This window comes from Chlamydotis macqueenii, chromosome 5 (assembly GCF_036417535.1).
Source record: "Chlamydotis macqueenii isolate bChlMac1 chromosome 5, bChlMac1.mat, whole genome shotgun sequence".
Lineage (NCBI taxonomy): Eukaryota > Metazoa > Chordata > Aves > Otidiformes > Otididae > Chlamydotis > Chlamydotis macqueenii.
In genome coordinates, this window is record NC_141560.1 from 35753872 (window position 1) to 35773806 (window position 19935).

At 39.0% G+C, this 19935-nt stretch overlaps 1 protein-coding gene across 1 annotated transcript in view; it reads right to left on the reverse strand.

Annotated features, from left to right (window-relative positions):
• The window catches only part of AVEN (apoptosis and caspase activation inhibitor), a 107575-nt gene that overhangs the window by 80939 nt on the left and 6701 nt on the right, over nucleotides 1-19935 (reverse strand). Inside the window, exon 2 of the mRNA XM_086750199.1 lies at nucleotides 7084-7264. Within this exon, the coding sequence (XP_086606325.1) occupies nucleotides 7084-7264 (181 nt within the window). The remainder of the gene's footprint in view (nucleotides 1-7083; nucleotides 7265-19935) is intronic.

Sequence of the window (19935 nt, forward strand, 5' to 3'; positions counted from 1 at the left end):
CACTGTTCATTTTGCGAAAAATCTGACCTGATTTAGCCAAGCTACAAGCTTCTAGAAATTAGACTTTGTACATATTTTTTGGCAATATCTGCTGGAGCTTAACAACCAATCACCAGCCAGTCCATCCTCAGTGACCTTCTATATGTCATCTCAATGTGCAAGGCAACTGAATTAAGTTTCCTCTAATCTCTGGTTACGAGTGAAGAGTCAGATTTTCACTGTCAGAGAAGTCTGTATCTAAGAGGCATTAGGTACAACACTGGACAAAAAAAAAAAAAGTGTTGTCTTGCATATTTCTGCAACCTCACATATGCCAAGATCCCTGCCATAGTTGAAAACAGTAGCCTGTCACTTCATGTTGTTGGGTAACTGAGGACGATTTAGGGTATACCAACAGAGCGTGTGGAGGGAGGATGGAGACTAGAACTGGAAGCTGGAAAGAATAAACTGAGATTGTCTAGACAAGGAAAGAAACTAAGAGGAACATAAGATGTGGTAGTGGATGAGAAAAAAAAAATTAAGCCAAATGAGCAGTCCCAGGCAGAACAACTCAGAACCAGGGATCACCAGGACTGGATAGAGTGAAGGACAGAACATACCTGACAGAGCTGGATTTCAGTGAATATATGTGGAAGGAAGCTGGCTCACAACAAAAGACTGAGAAAAGACCCACCATCAGGAATCAGAAACAGACAAGAAGAAAAATCAACAGAAGCAAGGGAGAGTGATAAGAACAAGTAGGCAGGCAAAGGCTGACAGCATAGAGACAAGGTGCAGTCAGAGACAGTTTGGGACTAGTCAGGCCTAAATATTTGATTGAAAAGACAGAATCAGTGCCGCACTGGAGATTGGCTTGGGGCAAGGACAAGCTGGAAGTATAGGCAAAAAAATAAAAAAAGTGTATGTCTTCAGAAGCTACTGAAAAACGTAAAGATACCCTAAAGACCTATCATCCTCTGCAGATATCTGCAAACCCCTTCCTTCCCCTCTCAGAAAAAAAAAAATCAAACCACTTCCCTCTACTACTGATAAAAATACAGTACAACAACCCTCAACTCTGTTAATTTCTTAATTCAAGCAACAGTAATGTTCATGTACTTGATTTAAAAGCTCCAATCCTGCTAATTTATCGACATGACACTCATATTACAGAATATTAGTCTTCTCATTTTGCTGGTTTTGTCTCATTTTGACTAGAAAATTACATGTAGCAGCATGTTTACAAAATAGTAAACAAATATCAAGCTTGGCATTTTAATTCCTTGGACATCAGGAACTCCTCCATTTAAGATTGTCTACTAGGATTAATTCTGTCTTTATTACACTATCCCAAACTATTTTTTCTACCCTAACTCATTCAATTAACAGGATATTTTCTGGGAAAAAATCCAAATTGTATCTTGAAGGATGGCACTCTTTTTAAGACCCTGCTTTCAATATTATGGAACCTAAATGTTACACGGGATAATAGGTTTTTAAATCTGAGCTTTTGCCAAAGGATTCTTAACTGGCTGCATCAATTACATTGTTGTGTATTAAGAGTAAATTGCAAGATCTTTCTAAGCTTTTACATTCATGAAAAATGGCACTTTAACTTCATTCCCTCTCCAGTACACCCGTAACTGCTTGTTGGAATTGAATTGGATCTGTCGTGTGACTTCAGAATGCTAAACAGCAATACATTAACAGAAGTCAAAATTATCAAAGAAAGCATAAACACAAGCTTCTTCTCAGCTTGTGTTATAAATAAAGATGACTGCATTCTCAGTTTTCACACATAAGCCAAAGAAACCATAAAAAGAAACTCCGACACACACTGCTTTTTTATGTGACTCCAAGAAATCTGCATTGTTGTTTAGAAGGTACTTTTTTCTTCCGCTGAAAGTGCTTTATTTCATTGCTCTTTCTTATCAATGTATTTTAATGTCAAGAACAGTCACAATATATTCTAAAATAAAGCAAAGCACTCTTTAAATTAAAGATTTAGAATTGATAACTAGTAAGAATACTAACTAACACTATTTTAATTTTAGGCAATAAGAAAATCTACAGAGTAAAATAAACTGGTTGTTAACAACTGTATTGGAGTATAACTTACCAAAAAACCAAATTAATAGAAATATATAGTATTTTCCTTATATTGTCAGTTCAAAAGCACTATTCATCAAAACATTCTGAACACTAAGTATAAACTTAAAGATATTAAAGTTTGTTCTAAAAAGCTGAACCATGGCAACATGCAGCTCAGGGTTGGTCTCTTCATTCAGAAAGTTTTGAGTTGTGATATCTACTTTGCTTCCAGGTGTCGTAGTTCAGCCCCGATCAGGACCAGACTGCGCAGTCTCTTTCTCACTCCCCCCACCCTCCAAGAGAATAGGGGGAGATAATATAAGAAAAACGGCTCGAGGTTTGAGATAAGGACAGAGAGAAATCCTTAAAGTTACCGTTACGGGCAAAACAGACTCGACTTGGGGAAAACTATTCATTTATTACTAAAAACAGCAGAATAATGAGACAGAGAACAAGATAACCTCCCCCTACTCCTCCCTCTTCCCAGGCTTAACATTATCTCTACCACCTTCCTCCCCCCAAGCGGCACAGGGGGGAAGAGGGAATGGAGGTTGCAGTCAGTTCATCATGCATTGCTTCATGCCGCTGCTTCATAGTCGGGGGAAGAACTCCTCACATTCCTCCCCTGCTCTGTTGTGGGGTCCCACCCATATGCCACAGTCCTTCGTGAAACTGCTCCGGCGTGGGTCATCTCTTCCACGGGGTGCAGTCCCTCTAGAACAGCTGCCCCAGCGGGCCCTCCACAGGCCACAGCCTCCTTCAGGCATCCACCTCCCCTGGTGTGGGGTCCTCCACAGGCTGCAGGTGGATCTCTGCTCCTCCATGGGCTGCAGGGGTACAACCTGCTCCACCATGGTCGTCACCACAGGCTGCAGGGGAATCTTGGCCAGGAGCAGCATTACTCCTCCCCCTCCTTCTTAACTGACCTTGGCGTCTGCAGCCGTTCCTCTCACAAGACAAGTTCTTCACAACAGGCTGGCAGATGCCTCTCAGAATCTCTTCACATCATCCATCTCATCTCCTCTCCACCTCTTGCAGCCAGGCCGGGCCGAGTCGGGCCCAGTCGGCCGCCTGGTGAGAGGCCAGAGGGTGAGGCCTGCAAGGCCCATGAGGCCTGCGCCTCCCCCTCTGTGTCTCTGCCCCCGGCTCAGCTTCTTCACATCTTCTCTTCTCTCTCTTTTTTTTTTTCCTTGTTTTCCCCTTCTTAAATACGTTATTGCACAGGCGTTATCATGGAACATTCTGCTACCAATTGGCTCGGCCTTGGCCAGAAGTGGGTCCGCCCTAGGCCTGGCCGAGTCCACTGAACAAAGGGGAGCGACTTCTAGCAGTTTCCTACAGAAGCTGCCACCTTAGGCCCCCCCTCACTAAACAAAACCGCAACACCAGGCTATGTTACCTATCTACCTCTGAGGTCCATTCCAGGCATCTTGACTCCAGAATTCTTTACCATGCAACATACCATTCAGAGAAGTCAATACACATCTTACTCTATGATTAAAACTGGCAATTTCATAGAATCACAGAATGGTTTGGGTTGGAAGGAACCTTGAAGATCATCTAGTTCCAAACCCCCTGCCATGGGCAGGAACACCTTCCATTAGACCAGGTCGCTCAAAGCCCAATCCAACCTAGCCTTGAACACTTCCAGGGATGGGGCATCCACAACTTCTCTAGGCAACCTGTTCCAATGCCTCACCATCCTCATAGTAAAGAATTTCTTCCTTATATCTAATCTGAATCTACCCTCTTCCAGTTTAAAACCATTACCCCTTGTCCTGTCACTACATGCAGCTGCCAGAAGTCCCTCTCCATCTTTCTTGTAGGCCCCCTTTATGTACTGAAAGGCTGCAAGGTCTCCCTGAGGCCTTCTCGTCTGCAGGCTGAACAAACCCAACTCTCTCAGCCTGTCTTCATAGGAGAGGTGCTCCAGCCTTCTCATCATCTTCGTGGCCCTCCTCTGGACTCACTCCAACAGGACCACGTCCTTCTTATGTTGGGGGCTCCAGAGCTGGACACAGTACTGCAGGTGGGGTCTCACGAGAGCAGAACAGAGGGGGAGAATCACCTCCCTTGACCTGCTGGCCACACTTCTTTCGATGCAGCCCAGGTGGCGGTTGGCTTTCTGGGCTGTAACCACATGTTGTTGGCTCATGTTGAGCTTCTCATCAACCAACATCCCCAAGTCCTCCTCAAGGCTGCTTGCAATCCATTCCCCATCTAGCCTGTATCTGTGCTTGGGATTGCCCCGACCCATGTTGAACTTGGCCTTGTTGAACTTCATAAGGTTTGCATGAGCTCACCTCTCCAGCCTGTCAAGGTCCCTCTTGATGGCCTCCCTCCAATCCAGCATGTAGACTACACCACATAGCTTGGTGTCATTGGCAAACCTGCTGATGGAGTAGTCTATCCCACTGCCCATGCACTGACAAAGATGTTAAACAGCACCGGTCCCAATACTGATGCATAAGGAATGCAAATCGTCACCAGTTTCCACTTGGACATTGAGCCATTGACCACCACTCTCTGAGTGCGGCCATCCAGCCAATTCCTTATCCACCAAGTGGTCCATCCATCAAATTCATGTCTCTCCAGTTTAGAGAGAAGGATGTCACGTGGGACAGCACCAAATGCTTTGCACAAGTCCAGGTAGATGACATCAGTTACTCATCCTTTGTCCACCAATGCTGTAACCGCATCACAGAAGGCCACCAAATTAGTCAGGCACAATTTGCCCTTATTGAAGCAGTGTTGGCTGTCATCAATCACCTCCTTATTTTCCATATGCCTTAGCATGGTTTCCAGGAGAATCTGCTCCATGAACTTGCCAGGCACAGAGGTGAGACTGCGTAGCCTGTAGTTCCCCAGGTCTTCCTTTTTTCCCTTTTTAAAAATGGGGGTTATATTTCCACTTTTCCAGTCAGTGGGCACTTCACTGGACTGCCATGACTTCTCAAATATGATGGACAGTATCTTGGTAACTTCATCTGCCAGTTCCCTCAGGACCCATGGATGTATCTCATCAGGTCCCATGGACTTGTGCACCTTCAGGTTCTTTAGATAGTCTCAAATCTGATTATCTCCTACAGTGGGCAGCTCTTCATTCTCCCTGCCCTTGCCTTCTGCAACTTGAGAAATGTGCCTAGAGCCCTTGCTGGTGAAGGCTGAGGCAAAAATGTCATTGAGCACCTTAGCCTTCTCCATATCCCTAGCCAGGTCTCCCATTTCCTTCTGTAGAGGGTCCACATTTTCCCTAGTCTTCCTCTTGTTCCCAACGTACATAAAGAAGCTTTGCTTGTTGTCCTTGACATCCCTGGCTAGATTTAATTCTGTCAGGGCTTTAGCTTTCCTAACCTGATCCTTGGCTGCTTGGACAATCTCTCTGTATTATTCCTCTCAGGCTACCTGTCCTTGGTTCCATCCTCTGTAGGCTTCCTTTTTCTTCTTCAGTTGGTCCGGAGCTTCTTTTTCATCCATGGTGACCTGTTGGCATTTTTGCCTGACTTCCTCTTTGTTGGGATGCATCGCTCCTGAGCGTGGAGGCGGTGATCCTTGAACATTAACTAGCTTTCCTGGGCTCCTCTTCCCTCCAGGACTTTATCTCATGGTACTCTGCCAAGCAGATCCCTGAAGAGGCCAAAATCTGCTCTCCTGAAGACCAGGGTAGAGAGCTTGCTGTGTGCTCTCCTCACTGCCCTAAGGATCTTGAACCACCTCATGGTCACTGCAGCCAAGGCTGCCCCTGAGCTCACATTTCCCACTAGCCCTTCCTTGTTGGTGAAAACAGGGTCCAGCATAGTACCTTTCCTCGTTGGCTCCTCTGTCACCTGGAGAAGGAAGTCATCATCCATCCAATACAAGAACCTTTTGGATTGCTCATGCCCTGCTGTGTTATCCCTCCAACAGATATCAGGGTGGTTGAAGTCCCCCATGAGGACCAGGGCTTGTGACAGAGAGGCCCCTGTAGAGAGCCTCATCCACCCAGTCTTCCTGGTCAGGTGGCCTGTAGCAGACTCTCACAATAATGTCATTGGTCCCTGCCTTCCCTTTAATCGTGACCTGTAAACTCTTGGTCAGGTCCTCATCCATCCCCAGGTGGAGCTCCATGCACTCCAGCTCGTCATTGACATAAAGGCCCAATTCTGCAATGGTCATGCAAAACTGAACTTCAGAAATTGATTCTGGCACAGAGAAAGCAAGCTCTGGTCTTTGTTTCTTTACCGTAGATAATTTCTAACTTAACTCTAAGCTGTGGCTGAAAAATCCAATTATTTAGATTTGAGAGATTTCAGAGCTTCCAAGTTGCTCAAAAAGCCCCATAATACATTGTTTGCAGCCTTTTACTGAATGGGATTCCAACACAATGGCATATCAAGAGTTCCTAAAATAATTTTAGGTAACTGTTTTTTGTGCAACTGCCCATATTATTCCTGTGTAGCTAAAAAAAAATAAGATCTAGTACAATCTGTCCCTCCACCCCCTCCTTCTTTTATCTCCTTTAAAGAAGGGAAAACAACTGATCTTTATTTTCAACAAGAATAACTCTTGCTATTCATGCACACATCTGTACAGTGCTGATTACAAATCCCTATCAAAACAACCAACAGCAAGCAGCTGCTTCACTGCTTTGTTGTGTTTAGTCATACTAGCAACTTTTTTTTTCTGGAAAGCAATGCAATGACCAAGCTCAGTAAGAAATTAATTGTCAGCAAGAATAGGCTCAAAGTAAATGGATGCTGCGCACACTCAGACCCATACATAGTTTCATGAGAAGGCTATAAATGCAGCACCCCTCTTTTACTCCCCACGTGCCATGGCTTCGTGCAGCCTGTACACTATAAGGCTCCTCCCACAGAGACTTTGAACACTCCTAAATACATCAGTGGTGGACTTAGTGAGGCAGATAGGAATGGTATTCTAGGGTCCTGTTTCATCATCAAGAACAACAGTCAGAAAAATAGTAGTGTTTCAAAATGCAAAACTAGAACTACCTATAGAGTAGAAAATGCTTACCTGCTGAGCTAAGCAAAACACTGAAGTCTGTTCCTCTCTGTGATTCCTCGTGTTCACTCTGTCCCTCTTTTTCTGTATCTTCATAGCGGCTCCAGTTGGAAAAAATCTTTCTTCTTGAATAGCTTTTCAGTTCTTCCTTCTCTTCTTGCTCTCGTGATTCAGCACCATCATCCTCCTCTACCTATGACATTTAAATGGACAGTTAAGCCATTACAACTCAACAGCATTTTGTTCTGTATTTAAACAGTCATTCATACAAATGACGCCAAATACAGAAAACTGAGAAAGACAAATCAGCCTGGATCCCAATCAAAATTTTAGATCAAGCAATACCATCTTCCTGAGCTGTAAGTAATTCATCAATAGCATAATTAAAAGCACCTAGTGAAACTTCAGTTCTTACAAGGGTCAAGCATTGACACTGATGCAAGTTCCACTGGTTTCCCTCCTATTCTGGAAGACCATAATGAACAGCTTCCTTCCTAAAACTGAGAGCAACGTGTAGGGAGCACAACTAAGAATTTAATCACACTCTTTTCAAGTGTTGCAGTGATACACATGATAACTGAAAGAACTGATGTTTGAAGAGCACAATGGGGAAAAGATAACATAACAAATACTGCAGAAAAACATCTGGAAAGGGTGATCTATGTAAGAATTTCCACTATAACCAACCGCAGGGCCTTAACTCAAGTCATATGGAATAATTAATCAGATTAATTTCCTTCATAAAGACATTTTACTGAAATACACATGGTAAAATTAAATAAGCTACTGGCAGTCAATCTGCTAGCCCAGACTCTTAAAAGTTCTAGGGTCAAAACGAAAACTCATTGCCGAGTCAACTTAAGATGCAAGTAAAATAGGCATCTGCCACAAGTGCTCAAGAGCCATGGAAAACTCTCCCCTCCCTTGAATCACCTGTATCAACAGAGTTCTCTCCCAGAGCCTGGGGTTCAGCTAGAATGACTACTGATTCACAGACAGAAGGATTTGCTTCCTGGAGGAAGGTGCAGTCAACAGGCAAGAGGAGAACTGAGTGCAAGCAGAAAAGTTCTGTACAAGATACTTTCTGCAGAGGTCTAAACCTGAAGAGGAGGAGTAAGGGAGTCAAAAAAGAAGAGATTCCCACCACGTCGTCTGCTCCCAAAAATTCCTGCTGACAGCTGTGCTCTTCTCTTCTCTCATTTACTCCATCTCTCCTTTCACAAACCACGGTGTGCTGCTGCCATAAGATGAAATTTCACTGTCCCAACAATAAGTACATTCTTCACGACCAGGGCAGTGAAATTCAAGTTTATCTACACTGCTGTGAAGCTTAAAGCCATCTCCATTCAGTATAAAATAATTGTAAAAGCAAGCTACCTTTCAGGAAGTCATTACATATCCATAAGCCAAAACACCCTTACAGCTTGCCATCAGACACTGGCTTTAATGAGGACCTTGGCTTTGACAGCTTAAACCAAATGTCACCCTAAAATAAATGTGAAGAGCAATTATTTAAGTTTTTAAAAAGCCCTTGCCAAATACTATATTTATATGCAAGTACATAATCATAAAAAGAAGACTGACACAAACCAAAAAAGTAGGAAGTAGCAGTCTGTGGACAGTGGAGCATTACTACTCCTTAGTTCTGAAAATATATTTAAAATAACCAGAAGTGGCAGTGAGGTCTGTTTCATGGCTCTTACACAAATGTCCACTGAAAGGCAAAGCAGTTGTGTAGCCTAGTTCCCCAAGTTGGGTCCTGAGGTTTACTGTTGCAACAAGTAAACTTCAAATACAAACCTGCTTACATTTCCAATAAATATTTAACAGAAAATTTACATGATGCACTGTTGTCCTACAAGACAAAACTGCAAATAATCACATTTGAATATCCAACATTCAAACAACTTAGATGCATTTGTACCATTAAAATTATCAAATACACTTAAAATCTCTGATCAGTGAAGTTTCAGAAAATAATTTGCTTCTACCATCTCACATGAAAAAGCTACCATCTAAAGTAACAATCTCAGAAACACATAAACAGAAATCTCCATTACTTTCCTCCCAGCTGCTTATTCAGCTAGACTATAGGCTGCGACCATTGTCATTATAACCTTACTGAAAATGAGTCTCAATCAGTGCAGATCAAACATCTGTCCTGTGTGTGATGAAATAAAGTAACTTCCCTCCTGCCTCATCCTCAAATAACAAATGATACAAGCTGAAACAAATTCTAGAAGTCAACTCAAATATAACCTTTAAAACGCTATCACTCAGGTAAGGAGAAAAACTTATGCCTTTTAACAGTATTGAACTACATCTACTCACTATTGCTCAGTGCTACAGCGCACCGTGATACAATAGTATTCATCTCCTGTGCCTCTGTTTCAGATAGCATTACATGCATTACCATTTGCACGTTCCATTGAAATTTTGAAAGTGGAGAAAGTATGCAAAAGCCCAGTTAAACCAGGAAACCTTCAGACTGTTTTGTATGTCAGAAGAACAAAAAAATATACACAGTGTTCTACCTAAACACTAAGTTCACCAAAATCATTCAAGCAACAGTGAAAGAGCCATCTTATATATCTTATATATCCACACAGAGTCCACAATAAATAGCCACTGCCATGCATGGACACTTGCACGTTCACGGACAGTGATATCCACCACCTACTCCCTATATTTGCTGCTCTCCCAACCAGCAACAGCACACCCCAATTGCTTCAGTAAACTTCTGTCTTCATTCCCTCTTCCCTCTTGGAACAGCTGTAAGGCTGTGGCCAAGTGTGATGACATTCAGGCTTACCTGTCTCAATCTCAATTTCTCTTCTTATCAGGGGAAAAGAAAGATGAAAATATCCTGTGGGTTGAATCTGACCCAGACTATAAGCCGCATCATGAATGGGCATATATCTTTTCCTCATTTGTATTTAAAATAGTGAGGCGTCTGTGCCAAAGCCATTCCTCCTTTCCTTCTCATCCCAATTTGAGCAGCATCTGTTACAGTCAAATTCTCACAGAGGGAACTTGTAAGTCAGAGGGTCAAAAAAAAATATAATTAAGCAACAAAGTACTTAGCGATCTCTACACTTTAAATTGTTTTGCAGAATAAAGTCTGTACACAGAGGCTTATATGAGTGACAATAAGTAAGGCAGCTTGGCTAATATCAACTATTGAGCTTTTCCTCTAGGCAGATATAAATGGAAACATGAAAGACCTATAGTTACACTTCAATGACTTAAATTGCTCTTGGAAAAGACAGACTTGCTTTTACTTTATGGTTCAAAGTTATTGGTGGTGTAACTGAACAGGAGAAATAAGATTACACCAGGAATTGTCTTAGAACAATATGAATACAACACAATCGCAAAAAGATTTCATTTTTTTTTGTAACAGTGCTCATCAAATGCATGTTTTTTACCTTAAATCCAGAAAGGTACAGAACCCCCCGAAAGCTTAATTTTCTTAATCACAATGATTGACAGGTTTATACCTTATGACAGTTACATATAGAATAATAACCTTCAAAAAAGTTGTTCTGATTTTCCACATTTACCTAATCACAACCCCAGAATTATGACAAACAAAACAGACTTGCATTTTAAAATGCATTTTGTATATTAATGCTATTATTTTGCAAAAGACAAAGTACTAGTGCAATTTTATCAATACTGATGCAAGTTTGTAGGTGTTTGAATCAACACATCCTTACCAATAAGAAATAATACAGAACATTATATTTATGAAGTTATCTAGACAGATGGCTGAAATTCAATGACAGAATTTGAAATGCAATTCAGAGTGATACAAACAGGAATTTAATTTTAAAAATAAAAAAAAAAAGTGAATTAACAAGGTAAACATGTCTGTCAATATATTATATACATACTCCACTACCTGGGAAAATCCCATGAAGCATGCCAACACATTGTTCTGTCTATCTAGGAAAATTAATGATAGACTTCTGTACAGAGGAAAAAGAGCAAGCTTGAACAATATAAAAAGGTCAGTACAAAGCAAAAGTAGAATACAGTCCCTCAAACAATTCTTATTTAGTACTCTTAATTCAGATCTTATAAATATAAATGAAAGAGAAGATTTGTCAATTTCCCTGAAAAATAAGATTTTCCTAATGCAGTGATACCATAAGGTACCATAGCTTCTTTCAGAGACAGAATATTTTCTAATAATACTGTGCAATACCCACCACACACTGTAAGCTGTTAGCTCATCTATAATGAATTATTTTCAATAGGCATTGTATTCACAAGTCTGACCACAATAACAATGAGAAAGTAAATATAATAATTTTGTCCACCAAATTATTTTGCTTCAAAGTTCCTGCTTATTCTATCTATGAGATTAAAATAATTGGAACTGATTAAAAACTTCAAATGAAAGAGACAGTTTTCTCATTACTGTTTAACTGAAAAAAAAAATCCCTCTGAAAATATTCTTTGCACTCAGGAAAGTTATAACATGATCAAGCACCAAGAGGCTACAAGTCATGCTTCATCTTTCCCACAGATCTTTATTAATATTTCCACAAGCTATAGCCATATTTTGTACGAATCTTACGCTTCACTGAGTTGGAACAACAGCTTCTATTAGGAGCTAAATCTCTCTTTGACTCACTGAGTCAGAAGAGGAATAGAAAAGAAAAAAAAAAAAAAAAAAGCCCCACAGGCAAAGAGCTTGTTATTTTGTTTGTAACTACTGTTTTAAATGGCAAGTGATCTTCCCTTTCAAAGAACTAGAAAAAAATCCATAAATTGTGATGTTCACTTCCCACTGCTATCTCAGAAATACCTCTGTAACCTGCTAGCACATGATCAGCTGCATGCTCCTTCAAATGAGTGGCTTACAGGGGCAAAATGAACCAACCTCTACAACACAACACCGAAGTTTTGTACTGCAGCTTCTAAAGATCCAGTTCACAAACTGTTGACTCATAGATAAAACAAATAACCACGCAATGTACGTTCAGGGGAAGAAAGTCTCAAAAGCTCTATTCTCTAACATTAGAAGTAAACTTAGGAACTTGGTAAAGCCTTTCGCGTAACCATTTATTTCAGAAACTGCGTATTTCAAGACTTCATCCATTAGATACAGGATTTTACAAACTACAAAGCCACCAGCTAAAAATCTACTTCTACTCGTTTAGATTAAAACTCCAACTGAAAGATATTTGATGGGGTATGTTGTGAGAATGGTATCATTATAAATTCAGTGCTCATTCTGCACTAATTGGGAAACTCAGTAGAGAATCAGCAAGCTGCATTAACTGTAGAAGCAGTCCTTTGCCTCCCTTCCTCAAGGCTGAGCCATGCTGCGAGCAAAGAGCCTGTAGAAAGCTTGTCCAGCTGCTGTCTATAGATAAAGTAAGTTTTGATTTTCTAAACTTGCCAAGTCAAAACATTTCCACCAACAGAAAATTAACTGTATTTTTTCTTTAATTCGGTGGAAATTATTATATGAAAGTTACTGGCAACTATGCAAACTCATCAAGTATTTTATACAAAGTTGTCACGCAGACCTGCACAAAACCTGGCAGCTCTATTACTTTCAAATTGACAATAACTTAGAAAGTTGAATGTTTTTCTTACAAACACTCAGTCAAAAATATGAGTGCAAACATAAAATAGGAGCCTCTGTCTTGACAGAAATGACAGGTTTCAAGAAAACCTTTCAAAGTAAGTACGTTACCACAAAGGTTCTAGCATTTTCAGTTAGATTACTGATTGTTCCTATGTATAGGCTGCATTTGCAAAGTCAGAGGGTTTATAGATTGCATACATATGGATCCACATACGTGAATGCTGTGTGTCATATTCTAAAAAAAAATTACACTTAGTATTCTGGATAGATTAAGGAAAAATTCTACAGAAAGTAATTTGTTCTTGGCAAATCTGCTGTTTCTAAATAGAAGTAGCCTGAGCTGCATTAGAGATTGACTGTATTAAGAAATCTATTCAATTCTTATGTGTTAATGTCACAGTATTATAGACTAATCCAAGCTGAAAGGGGTTGCAAGAGGTCTACTTGTCCAACCACCTATTCAAAAGAAGGTCAAAACTGAAATCAGACCAGGTAGGTTGGGGCTTTGTCCACTCAGGGCTTGAAAACCTCCAACAGTATACCTAATTCTTACTTTTTCATTTCATCCATTTTGTTCATTTTATTCTAGCACTTCTAAAATTGCAAAAGCAGTTGTATTAACAGCTTTAATAATAACTTCTAAAGAACAAATGAGAATTTTGTAACATAAAGGAATAAAGTTTATTGAAGGTATATATTCACCTCAACAGTTCAATTAACAGACTTTTAAATGGATATTGCTATTTTACTAGTCTTCATGAGTCAGTGAGTAAGACAACTTCTCTAAATAAACATACCTATTATAATCTGATATGTATTGAAAAGCTTTGTACTTCTGCAACCGTATCAACGATGAAGTAAAAGTATGACAAGTTATGAAAAACCTTACTCAAAGCAGCATCCATCTGCAGAACAGAGGAAAATTTGAGTCATAACCAGGAAGGTTATTTCATTAACTTAAAGTCTGATCAAAAGAGTAAAATTTAGTGAACACTTCAGTTATACAGATAGGTCTAAGGTTTATTTAACACTCCCTATATGCACACAATTTTAGACACAAATCCACCAAGTCTCTACCAAGATCAAAACCAACATGCTGAAGAAGCTTCAGAGTTTCTCATGTAAGGAAAAATATGTGACAAAGTTTCTCAATAAATCAACCTTTTGCCACCAAAAATTAAAAAAAAAAACCAGAAGTAAAACAAACAAACAAAAACCCAAAAAACAACCTTTCAAAAGATTTCAGCTGTGCTATATTAAGAATGAAAAGTTCTCCAAAATTTTCGTTACATTTGAATAACAAGATAACTATTTCCTACCTTTAAATTTAAAAATACTTGATAATATTTAGTACCAAGTTAAAAGTTTAAGAATGCACCTATTTTTTTAAAAAAGAAAGCACTTAAGGACTAAGACATTATTTTTCTATGGATTTCAAAACACGAAAATAACTAGCGATATTCACCCATACTGTTATATTTTCAATTGGCACAGCATTAAAGACAAAATCCTGAAAGACACCAATCAGAACAGGATCCTTTGAAATTGTACACCTAAACTGGCAGAAAAAGAATCAATATTTTTCTTCTCTTTTCTACTGTTAACATTCTGCCAGCTTAAGTTCCTTATACCAGTTCACAGCAGAATCGGACAAGCACAAATAATGGTTAGATAGGCTGGAAGCATGCCATGAAACACGGGATCTGGGAAGCAGGTCCTTCCTTCCTGTCTGGCAGCAGTTATCCACTAGGTTGGCTAAGTGCACTGGTAAGCCATATTCTTGGCTTTAATTTCCAGCAGCGTTAAACTTGTTTTTCTAAAGCCAATTTTGTTTTCTGTTTCCATTAAAGACTTGCAAATTCTCCGTTACTATTCCTGTTCCACATAATACACGTGGACACAACAGGTGTTCTTTGTCAAATTCACATATTTTTAAAATACAAATAAAAAAGGATACTTTTCTACAAATATTTATGTTGATTGGTAAAACTTTCAACATTAACTTTACAACATTTATGACTCTTTTTAGTCCCCTGTTTCAGTTACTGCTTTAAGACAGTCACTGAGATGTGTAATGCATCATTTTAGGGGTTCAGTATATAAGTATTGATGTTCAACTCACAGTGGGAAATTCTGTCTTGAATTTAAATTAAAACACCCAACATCTGTCACTTTTTCAGATCTACTATCATATAATAACAGCATATTGCAAACACAAAAATATTCAGATAACGAAAATCAAAGTTGTAAAGGGAGACACACTATTAATTAGAAACCCTAAAAAGATACTATATAAGAAATTCAAAAGGACAGCATTCTGCTTTCCTCTCCCAGGTCTGCAACACTGTCAGTAGCATAGTCCCTAATTTTTTCATCTTTCATTACTAACATACTGTCATTTCCTAATTATTCCTGCTACTAAAAACCCTCACATCTCTTCTGCTCTTTTATCAACAAACTCGCAGATTCAGCAATCATGCATTTTGAAATTAAGTTGCATTATCACATTTATGATGCGGCATGATGAAGCGGTAAGCCTTCAGTCACAAATAGCCTCTTTTGATGATATTTTCAGAGAGGAGGGTCAAAAAGAGATATTTTTTAGGACCAATACACAGTAAATCAATGAACAATAAATTATGCAAAAGATACTAAGGATAAAAAGCAGATTGCCTAACATGCAAACAAAATGCATAACTATAAAGCTGAACGCAAAATCACATAGCAAGGAAAAGGCTAACAGGATATATATATTGAACGACACTGATTAAAAAAAATAATTGAGTCACACTAAACAAAATAATCACATATTACAGCAATGCTACATCAAAAAGATACTATCCTCAAGGATACTATCCTAGGGTTTTAAACAGCATTTCTGAGACCAACACTAAAATTCATTTATTTCTTTAGACGGTGGAAAAACAGAAAAGATGCAGAGAGTACTAATTAACCACTTGGTAAACAGACAGCAAAACTCTACCTCCTTGTCTTTTCAATGACATGAGAAATGTATGGGCTGCTCAGTGAGGAAGTCCAGGTTTTCTCCTTTCTATTTTCATAGATGTCTGCAAACTGCTCAGTCAACATAGTGATGCAAGGAAAGAGGAAATTAGAAAAAAAGTAATTCATCAAGGATACGCTTCAGAACTTAGAGGTCGCAATCCCTGCCTCATAATCAAGGCAGGATTTCCCTGACAGCATACCCAAGCAGTGCAAAAAAGCAGCCACTCACACCCTCCATTATCAACTTTTCTTGTGCAAGTCAGTAGCCCCCTTCCTAGCACAAACTCAGCAAAAAAAGAAGCACAAATGTGCTGGAGTTCTCCCAGACACCATGCAATGTGCTGTCCCATAACACTGCAAATTACTGTCAAACATCTGATTTGCGGTGGGTTTGCCTTCAAGAGAAATAGGCTTGTGTTGAATCCACATGCACTGTATTTCAAAATATAGCTGTATGACGGGTAACGTGTCTTTACAATGCTCCTCCAAAACAAAAGGCAGCAACACCCACCCGCCCCCATTTTCAAGCTCTTTTAGTAGTACAACTCAAAGATGGTATAGGCAGTAGTATAGCTCCCAGAGCAGCATGTTCTCCAACTGCTATACCGTAGTCTGAGAATTAATGATTAACATGTTTGGGGATTCTGTCTATATATCAAAATATCAATATAACATGGATTAAAAAAGGTATAGAGACATCACACTGTTCTCACAGGTACACTGTCAGGTAAGTCACAAGCACAATTTTATACCAAAGCATGACATGCACTTGGTCTCAAAGCAGTTGCCTGCTGCAGGCAACAGACATAAGAGAATTTATCAAAAACCTCTGACAACTACATCACCACTATACACATTTGACAGAAACATAAAACTTTCTCCAGAAAAAAATAGTTCTGTTTGTCCTGAAATGACCTGAAACTAGATGGGGTGGAAGAGAGTGGAATATCAAAACAAAGTATCTCAAAGAGATACTGTAAATAAACATAATCCATGTTCTTCAGCTACTACAGCATTTTATCCAGAAAGTGGAAATAAATTCAGTTTCTTTCTCTGCATAAACGCATTTCAAGTTGCAACTCCCACATTCCATGAGAATACAGTGACTCCACATACTCTGAAATGGGTGATCTACTCTGTTTCCTCAGCCTGACTCACTCCACTCTGTACGGCAACTGGGCGCTGCTGGCTGGAGAACTCGAGAAGCCAGTGGCCTATGCGCCATGCAGATGCCCAACCACCACACTCCCAACAGAAGAAAAAAAGAAACAAAAAACCATAACACTTCACATCATTCTTTCTTTCATTCCTGCTCTATTTTTATGACAATATCATGTTTCTACGTGAAGTACCAAGGGATTGAAAAAAAGGAGTTGAGGAAAATTCAGTTCAAAAAGTATTTAAAGTCCAATGGCAGGTGACTCATCTGAGAAGTGAAAAAAAACTTGACTGCACTTTGTATTTGAAACTAGGAAGAAAACAGACCACAGTTTGAACTTGTTCCCTTTGTCCACATTCTCCAAATCTTTCACTTCATTACTCACTGCAGATTGAAACCTTTTCATCGTGCACTCTCTGTATCTAAAACAGGCTCTGTGTGTCCACTGACTTTTTACAAAAAAGCACCAGTGCTAATGGCTCTGTAACTTACGCACAAGAAGTTTCTAATGTAAACTGGCAGACATGGGGATAATTTTGCTGTATATTTTGAGAAAGAGCTGAAAATAACACATTACTTCATTAAAAGACTTTTTTTTTTCCTGCATTATAAACAGCATTTTCAGTGGCTAACAAAGGACACAGTAAGGCAAGAAAATAAACAATTATTACTGATAAGCGTATCAATCTGCTTTGTGGTCTCACTGAATATAATTAAGCCACTTTTCATTATACTTCCTCCTTCAGGGTTTCTTATAATTTAGATAAGAATTTTTTCCCCTTCCAATTACTCAACAGAAAACAAGCATTTGTGAAAGTCACTTAATTGCAATTCTTGGCAGCCAGCTTAGACAAGTCAGTACAGGTATTTGCAAATCCTTTTGCTTTTATGCTTTATTTTTTCCAGACTACATGTAATGAAATGCAAAGACAATAAAAATAATCCTTGATATTTAGTATTTTGTGCATTGCATTTTAGGATTTTTCAACAGCATTAATAAGAGTAAACAGTATTGTCAAACATTAAATCTATTCCATCACTACAGGAACAAACATGACAGAGTAAATTAAAAACTATTTCTTCAAAAGTATTGATGGAGATGAGGTCATACACACGTTTGTATGTTCACAGTCTTCTCATATTGGCATATTAACCTATTGATAAATTTGTAGTGAGCCTCCAGCGATTTTTAAGCATTGCCTCTCACTAACAGAAACAATTTACTTTTTTATTGCTCACCTACATATCATAGCTCTTCCAGTACAAATTTAAGTTTCTATTATAAACCATTTTTTCAACTTGAGGGAAAAAGAAAAAAGCTATTATTTCTTTTTTTTTTTTTTCTTTAGAGTAAGGAAGGAAGAGCCTCAAGAGAGGTTCTTTCACAAAAAAAAAAAAAAAAAAAAAAAAAGAGAAAAAATATCCCTGCAAAGAATAATCTTCTTCACTAGTTTGCTCTATTAGTGACCTTTAGAGAGATCTACCAAAGCTAGAGAGAAGCTTAATTAGCAGAAAGGGCAGCTGAGAGAACAGATAGCACGAAGAAAAAAGCTTTCAGTCTTTGTTGTACAGGATGAGAATTTTTGAAAGAGGGATGAAATCTTAAGACTGATTCATAAATGTTGGATACTGGAACTCATCACTTTGGTTTAGCTAACGACAGAATTAGCCAAGAGACACATCCTATTCTGAAACCTATGTTTTGCGTAACAGGAATGATGCTCCAGTTAAAGGGAAAAACATCTCATGGAAGGAGAGATGTTTCTCATACAAGGAAGAGACTTGTTCTTGAAATTTTTACATAAAACTGTTACTGCTCCAATACTCACAAAGTATGGTTCTAGAAGCCATCTTACTAACTTCAATAGCAAAAAATATTTCTCTCCTCTTGACTTTTAAAGTGTCTTTTGGTAATTCAAACAGATTAGTCATGTGACTATGACCTGGTGTGAACTACAGTCCTCTACAATATGTAACTTGAAGATAAAGAGCGTAACCAAAGTTTCCTCCCTGAAAAGCATCACTGCAGTTGCAGAAAACCAACCTGAAATAACAGAAGAAAAAAAGTCTAGATCCTGACAAGTTCTTATGTTCAAACCTACTTACAGCTGAAGAAAAAATATGACTCCTATCTAGGCAGAACATCTGTAAAAAGCCTATCATCAAACAAGGTTCAAATAATTCTATGCAAATAGATGTAAACCTTTCAAGTGCTCATGAAAAACTTCACTGTGTTTGTATCTCCGTTTTTATTTTATGGCTATCAGCCTCCTGAGAGGCTCAAGAAGCAGTAGGATTGTTTCCTTTTTTAATCACCTGTATGAAATTGTTTATAACTATACCAGGGTGGTATAGTACCATGGATGTTTTCAAATATCTGTCTTGCATTGGCTCAAAAAACCCCTTTGTTATTTGTATATCAAATCTGAATGCTACTCATCACTACTCAAACCTCAGGCACCCCTTCCACATTTATCTACAACTTTTTTTTGAGGGGGGGGAGGAGGGAGGAATACTATGAAAGATATTTTTCCAAATAGCCTTAAAGAATGTGCTTCCCTAAACCCAACATGCAACCTGAGACAAAGTAGAGAACAATCATTGTCCGAGTTCCTCAATGCCCTAGTGTCATACTTATAAAAACACAATGTTAAAATGTCATTTTACTTCACCATTGGTCTAGAGTATAATTCTAAAAAGTAAGAGCTACTACACAATGATGCTCTGATCCTGCAGTTAATACTTCTGTGAAGAAGCTCTAAGAATAATTTAGAACTTGCTGAAAGTACAAACACATCCAAATTACCAAGAAGGTAAAGGAGGACTGGGCTGTACTTGTTGGGGTGCACTATGATCCCAGGATTTTATGTGCATATCACATCTCTACCAGCAACAGTTTGCACTGGTTGCCAGCCCTAGGTGTGTACAGAACAGTAACTGCTGGAGAACTTTGCATCCATTTTGCAGTGATGAGCTCTAAACAGTGCTCAACTGTATGGACAACTGATGGACAACTTCATCTGTGGTTCGATCAGGAAGGAAACCATTTTGAGTCCACCAGTATTATACTCAAGTGTACCCCACAAGGCAAATT